At 33.5% G+C, this 6,836-nt stretch overlaps 1 protein-coding gene across 5 annotated transcripts in view; it reads left to right on the top strand.

Moving 5' to 3' along the window:
- The window catches only part of LOC131685486 (actin nucleation-promoting factor WASL), a 28,451-nt gene extending 21,966 nt beyond the window's left edge, over positions 1-6,485 (top strand). For all 5 annotated transcript variants that reach the window (XM_058969231.1, XM_058969239.1, XM_058969246.1 and 2 more), the window contains one exon: positions 4,687-6,485. In XM_058969231.1, the coding sequence (XP_058825214.1) occupies positions 4,687-4,959 (273 nt within the window). In that variant the 3' untranslated portion in view covers positions 4,960-6,485. The remainder of the gene's footprint in view (positions 1-4,686) is intronic.
- The last annotated feature ends 351 nt before the right edge of the window (positions 6,486-6,836 follow it).

Raw genomic sequence — 6,836 nt, forward strand, 5'->3', positions numbered from 1 at the left:
AAAATTGAATTTGCATTTTCGATGCCAAATGACTTTAAAATGTATGAAACGTCGAGATTTTATGGAATCTCGAGAAATTTTTTTTTAACGAAAGTTCTTTTTTGGATTTTTTTGTTCAAAAGGGGGAAAATTTCAAAATCGAGCTGGTATTATTGATGCCAAATGACTTCAAAATGCATAAAGCGTCAAAATTTGATGCCATCTCGAAAAAATTTTTTTGACGAAAATTGACTTTTTTTGACGATTTTTGTTTAAAGGGGGGAGTAAAGGAAAATTTCAAAATCGAATTTGCATTTTCGATGCCAAATGACTTTAAAATGTATGAAACGTCGAGATTTAATGAAATCTCGAGAAAAAAATTTTTTAACTAAAGTTCTTTTCCGGACTTTTTTTGTTCAAAAGGGGGAAAATTTCAAAATCGAGCTGATATTATTGATGCCAAATGACTTCAAAATGCGTAAAGCGTCAACATTTGATGTCATCTCGAAAAATTTTTTTTTACGAAAATTGACTTTTTTTGACGATTTTTGTTCAAAGGGGGGAGTAAAGGAAAATTTCAAAATTGAATTTGCATTTTCGATGCCAAATGACTTTAAAATGCATGAAACGTCGAGATTTATTGAAATCTCGAGAAAAAATTTTTTAACGAAAGTTCTTTTCCGGACTTTTTTTGTTCAAAAGGGGGAAAATTTCAAAATCGAGCTGGTATTATTGATGCCAAATGACTTCAAAATGCATAAAGCGTCAAAATTTGATGTCATCTCGAAAAAAATTTTTTGACGAAAATTGACTTTTTTTGACGATTTTTGTTCAAAGGGGGGAGTAAAGGAAAATTTCAAAATTGAATTTGCATTTTCGATGCCAAATGACTTTAAAATGTATGAAACGTCGAGATTTTATGGAATCTCGAGAAATTTTTTTTTAACGAAAGTTCTTTTTTGGATTTTTTTGTTCAAAAGGGGGAAAATTTCAAAATCGAGCTGGTATTATTGATGCCAAATGACTTCAAAATGCATAAAGCGTCAAAATTTGATGTCATCTCGAAAATTTTTTTTTGACGAAAATTGACTTTTTTGACGATTTTTGTTCAAAGGGGGGAGTAAAGGAAAATTTCAAAATTGAATTTGCATTTTCGATGCCAAATGACTTTAAAATGTATGAAACGTCGAGATTTTATGGAATCTCGAGAAATTTTTTTTTAACGAAAGTTCTTTTTTGGATTTTTTTGTTCAAAATTTAAAATTTCAAAATCGAATTTGCATTTTCAATGCCAAATGACTTTAAAATGCATGAAACGTCGAGATTTTATGGAATCTCAAGAAAAAAATTTAACGAAAGTTCTTTTTTGGACTTTTTTTGTTCAAAAGAGGGAAAATTTCAAAATCGAGCTGGTATTATTGATGCCAAATGACTTCAAAATGCATAAAGCGTCAAAATTTGATGTCATCTCGAAAAAATTTTTTGACGAAAATTGACTTTTTTTGACGATTTTTGTTCAAAGGGGGGAGTAAAGGAAAATTTCAAAATCGAATTTGCATTTTCGATGCCAAATGACTTTAAAATGTATGAAACGTCGAGATTTAATGAAATCTCGAGAAAAATTTTTTTTAACTAAAGTTCTTTTCCGGACTTTTTTTGTTCAAAAGGGGGAAAATTTCAAAATCGAGCTGATATTATTGATGCCAAATGACTTCAAAATGCATAAAGCGTCAAAATTTGATGTTATCTCGAAAAAAATTTTTTGACGAAGATTGACTTTTTTTGACGATTTTTGTTTAAAGGGGGGAGAAAGGAAAATTTCAAAATCGAATTTGCATTTTCGATGCCAAATGACTTTAAAATGCATGAAACGTCGAGATTTAATGAAATCGCGAGAAAAAATTTTTTAACGAAAGTTCTTTTCCGGACTTTTTTTGTTCAAAAGGGGGAAAATTTCAAAATCGAGCTGATATTATTGATGCCAAATGACTTCAAAATGCGTAAAGCGTCAACATTTGATGTCATCTCGAAAAAATTTTTTTTACGAAAATTGACTTTTTTTGACGATTTTTGTTCAAAGGGGGGAGTAAAGGAAAATTTCAAAATTGAATTTGCATTTTCGATGCCAAATGACTTTAAAATGCATGAAACGTCGAGATTTATTGAAATCTCGAGAAAAAAATTTTTAACGAAAGTTCTTTTCCGGACTTTTTTTGTTCAAAAGGGGGAAAATTTCAAAATCGAGCTGGTATTATTGATGCCAAATGACTTCAAAATGCATAAAGCGTCAAAATTTGATGTCATCTCGAAAAATTTTTTTTGACGAAAATTGACTTTTTTTGACGATTTTTGTTCAAAGGGGGGAGTAAAGGAAAATTTCAAAATTGAATTTGCATTTTCGATGCCAAATGACTTTAAATGTATGAAACGTCGAGATTTTATGGAATCTCGAGAAATTTTTTTTTAACGAAAGTTCTTTTTTGGATTTTTTTGTTCAAAAGGGGGAAAATTTCAAAATCGAGCTGGTATTATTGATGCCAAATGACTTCAAAATGCATAAAGCGTCAAAATTTGATGCCATCTCGAAAAATTTTTTTTGACGAAAATTGACTTTTTTTTGACGATTTTTGTTTAAAGGGGGGAGTAAAGGAAAATTTCAAAATCGAATTTGCATTTTCAATGCCAAATGACTTTAAAATGCATGAAACGTCGAGATTTTATGGAATCTCAAGAAAAAAATTTAACGAAAGTTCTTTTTTGGACTTTTTTTGTTCAAAAGAGGGAAAATTTCAAAATCGAGCTGGTATTATTGATGCCAAATGACTTCAAAATGCATAAAGCGTCAAAATTTGATGTCATCTCGAAAAATTTTTTTGACGAAAATTGACTTTTTTTGACGATTTTTGTTCAAAGGGGGGAGTAAAGGAAAATTTCAAAATCGAATTTGCATTTTCGATGCCAAATGACTTTAAAATGCATGAAACGTCGAGATTTAATGAAATCTCGAGAAAAATTTTTTTAACGAAAGTTCTTTTCCGGACTTTTTTTTGTTCAAAAAAGGGAAAATTTCAAAATCGAGCTGGTATTATTGATGCCAAATGACTTCAAAATGCATAAAGCGTCAAAATTTGATGTCAACTCGAAATTTTTTTTTGACGAAAATTTCCTTTTTTTGACGATTTTTGTTCAAAGGGGGGAGTAAAGGAAAATTTCAAAATCGAATTTGCATTTTCGATGCCAAATGACTTCAAAATGCATAAAACGTCGAGATTTTATGAAATCTCGAGAAAAAATTTTTTTAACGAAAGTTCTTTTCCGGACTTTTTTTGTTCAAAAGGGGGAAAATTTCAAAATCGAGCTGGTATTATCGATGCCAAATGACTTCAAAATGCATAAAGCGTCAAAATTTGATGCTATTTCGAAAAAAAAAATTTGACGAAAATTGACTTTTTTTGTTCGAAGGGGGGAGTAAAGGAAAATTTCAAAATTGAATTTGCATTTTCGATGCCAAATGACTTTAAAATGCATAAAACGTCGAAATTTTATGGAATCTCGAGAAAAAAATTTTTTTAACGAAAGTTCTTTTTTGGACTTTTTTGTTCAAAAGGGGGAAAATTTCAAAATCGACCTGGTATTATCGATGCCAAATGACTTCAAAATGCATAAAGCGTCAAAATTTGATGTTATCTCGAAAAATTTTTTTTGACGAAAATTGACTTTTTTTGACGATTTTTGTTCAAAGGGGGGAGTAAAGGAAAATTTCAAAATTGAATTTGCATTTTCGATGCCAAATGACTTTAAAATGTATGAAACGTCGAGATTTTATGGAATCCCGAGAAGTTTTTTTTTAACGAAAGTTCTTTTTTGGACTTTTTTTGTTCAAAAGGGGGAAAATTTCAAAATCGAATTTGCATTTTCAATGCCAAATGACTTCAAAATGCATAAAGCGTCAAAATTTGATGTCATCTCGAAAAATTTTTTTTGACGAAAATTGACTTGTTTTGACGATTTTTGTTTAAAGGGGGGAGTAAAGGAAAATTTCAAAATCGAATTTGCATTTTCGATGCCAAATGACTTTAAAATGCATAAAACGTCGAGATTTTATGAAATCTCGAGAAATTTTTTTTTAACGAAAGTTCTTTTTTGGACTTTTTTGTTCAAAAGGGGGGAAATTTCAAAATCGAATTTGCATTTTCGATGCCAAATGACTTTAAAATGCATAAAACGTCGAGATTTTATGGAATCCCGAGAAGTTTTTTTTTTAACGAAAGTTCTTTTTTGGACTTTTTTTGTTCAAAAGGGGGAAAATTTCAAAATCGAGCTGGTATTATTGATGCCAAATGACTTCAAAATGCATAAAGCGTCAAAATTTGATGTTATCTCGAAAAAAAAATTTTACCGAAAATTGACTTTTTGTGACGATTTTTGTTCAAAGGGGGGAAGGAAAATTTCAAAATCGAATTTGCATTTTCGATGACAAATGACTTTAAAATGCATAAAACGTCGAGATTTTATGAAATCTCGAGAAAAAATTTTTTTAACGAAAGTTCTTTTTGGGACTTTTTTTGTTCAAAAGGGGGAAAATTTCAAAATCGAGCTGGTATTATTGATGCCAAATGACTTCAAAATGCGTAAAGCGTCAAAACAGCATTGAAAATTGATTACGATAACGCATGCTCTAACCTCCTTTCTTACCTCACCCTACAGAAAGTGGACCAAAGTGCGCTGAGCACCGGCAGTGGCGGTGATCCACGCAGTGATCTTCTGTCCCAGATTCGCGATGGCTTCGAACTGCGACCGGTAGCGGATCGGGAACCGGGCAACGCACAGGCAGATCGAACCAGCGGAAGTGGCGACTGTGGCACCGATGCACTCGCCGATGCTCTGCGACGGGCACTGGCCGAACGAGGACGCGCTATACGATCCTCCGACGAGGACGAGAGTGATTCCAACTCGGCTAACGATGACTGGGATGATTGAATGGAACGACGGCGCAAATGCTTTGAGGTGGAGGTGAGTGATAGGTTGTCGGTGCTTTTTGCTCCTGTCAACCGAAAACGCGGTGCCAAATGAGTGTGTGTTTTTTGGGGGGGTTTAGAAGATGGTTGAAGGTAAGACGAAGCAGGTTACCGAAGGCTGATGTTAGGAAATCAGTTAAGCAGAATTTGTTTAAATACTTGTATCAGAGAAGCATTGATCGCTCCGTGCAATGTGTTTTAGCGATACATTATTTTATTCTTTATGTTCTAGTTCCCTATAGTATTGAATATGCTGCCTTTTCTATGATTCTATGTAATATGTGCATATTTTGTTTAACCTCAAATTTAAGCTGATGATCAAACCGAAAATCAAGATAACGGAAGAGCTTTACTCTGACTTGCTACGTGTTCTTTGCATTCAGAATTAGTTATAGAAAGTAGGGAAACATGATCGTACTCGCGATAAAATGAAAATTAGATACCTACTTATGAACTCACGATTGAATGACTTCCAGTTTCAGTGTTGGCTTTTAGTCTTGCTCCAGAACAAGCACAAAGCTGATCTGCGATTACTTCGCAAATCCCCAGTAGATTTAGTTTCGAGCTTCTATTCGCTTGTTACAGATTACAGATCCAACAATCAACCTTATGACACTGACTGATTGTCATTGAAACAAAAACAGCTTACTACGATGAAACCATGTAACAGTTTCGATCCGTTGATTTCGATAAAAAATGCAACTTTCGCCCTGTCCAATCCAATAAAGATCAAACATCAAGTGCTTAAACGAACGAATTCGTTTATCGTTTCACTTCGATTAGAGCGTCGAATTAAATTCGGCTGATCATCCCTCACGCTTTTCCTCTGACAATAGTCAATCTATTCTCCATAAGGTTGCGAAAAGAACCCAACTATCTGATCAATAGCAAATGCGCAACGCAATCCGGAGAATTATTTATAGACGATGAAGCTATTTTCTTGTTTCGTCTACCGACACGGTCGTTATCGAATTTGAATGCACTTTCACTAGTTTATGAAATAAAATTTACAGACCTTGGACTTGTAGAATATGTAATAGGTAGACATACGAGGAAATAAAAATTTAATGTTAATAGATTGTATAGTAACTTCCCCTTCGTTGAATTAGTCAAACAGTAGCTCTTATATTGCAAAATAATCTATATTTGTTAGGTGTTTTCTGCTAGTGAACCAATAACCGATAGGTCTCATCATAGGGAGCATCAGTTCTTCCCGTGTATTTTCAGATCAGTTTTAAAGTGTTTCCGTTGATTTAAATGTGTACATGTTGTGCCTAGTATTTACTGCGTAACGAAGTCTCCTTATTAGAAAAATGTAACGTAGCTCAAACTGTTCATCAGCAATCTGTTTCCTACTGTGGGGTTTACTTCTTCGGCACAATTCAGTAAGGGACTCCAATATGAATATGTTAACTTGTGAATTTTACCCTTTTGTATTCTAACTTAACTACGCTAAAATAAACTTTTTACCTAGTTATAATCCCGTTACGATGTGGTGCCTCAATGTGGTAATAGAAGAGAAAGAATTCCGACTGGTCTGGAGCAGCTGCACGGCGTTAACGACACACAGAAGTTCTATGAGAGAGTGAATCGTCCACGTTAAGGTGAAAGCAGTATTTAGACGAACGCCTAAATCACGAAGAAGTAGACGAAAAGAGTAGCACAAGAATCAACTTGGTATCGCACGCATCCGTTGGAAGATTATTAGCATCAGATCTACCTAAAGTTCAAGAGGACCCGCTTACCCTTATATAGTCTGGCATTTGTGCTTTGCCGATATCTGCTACGGGGTCATGATTTTCAAGCCAACATCAACAACGTCGTGTTAAGGTCGATCCA

This window comes from Topomyia yanbarensis, chromosome 1, assembly GCF_030247195.1.
Source record: "Topomyia yanbarensis strain Yona2022 chromosome 1, ASM3024719v1, whole genome shotgun sequence".
NCBI classification, from domain to species: domain Eukaryota; kingdom Metazoa; phylum Arthropoda; class Insecta; order Diptera; family Culicidae; genus Topomyia; species Topomyia yanbarensis.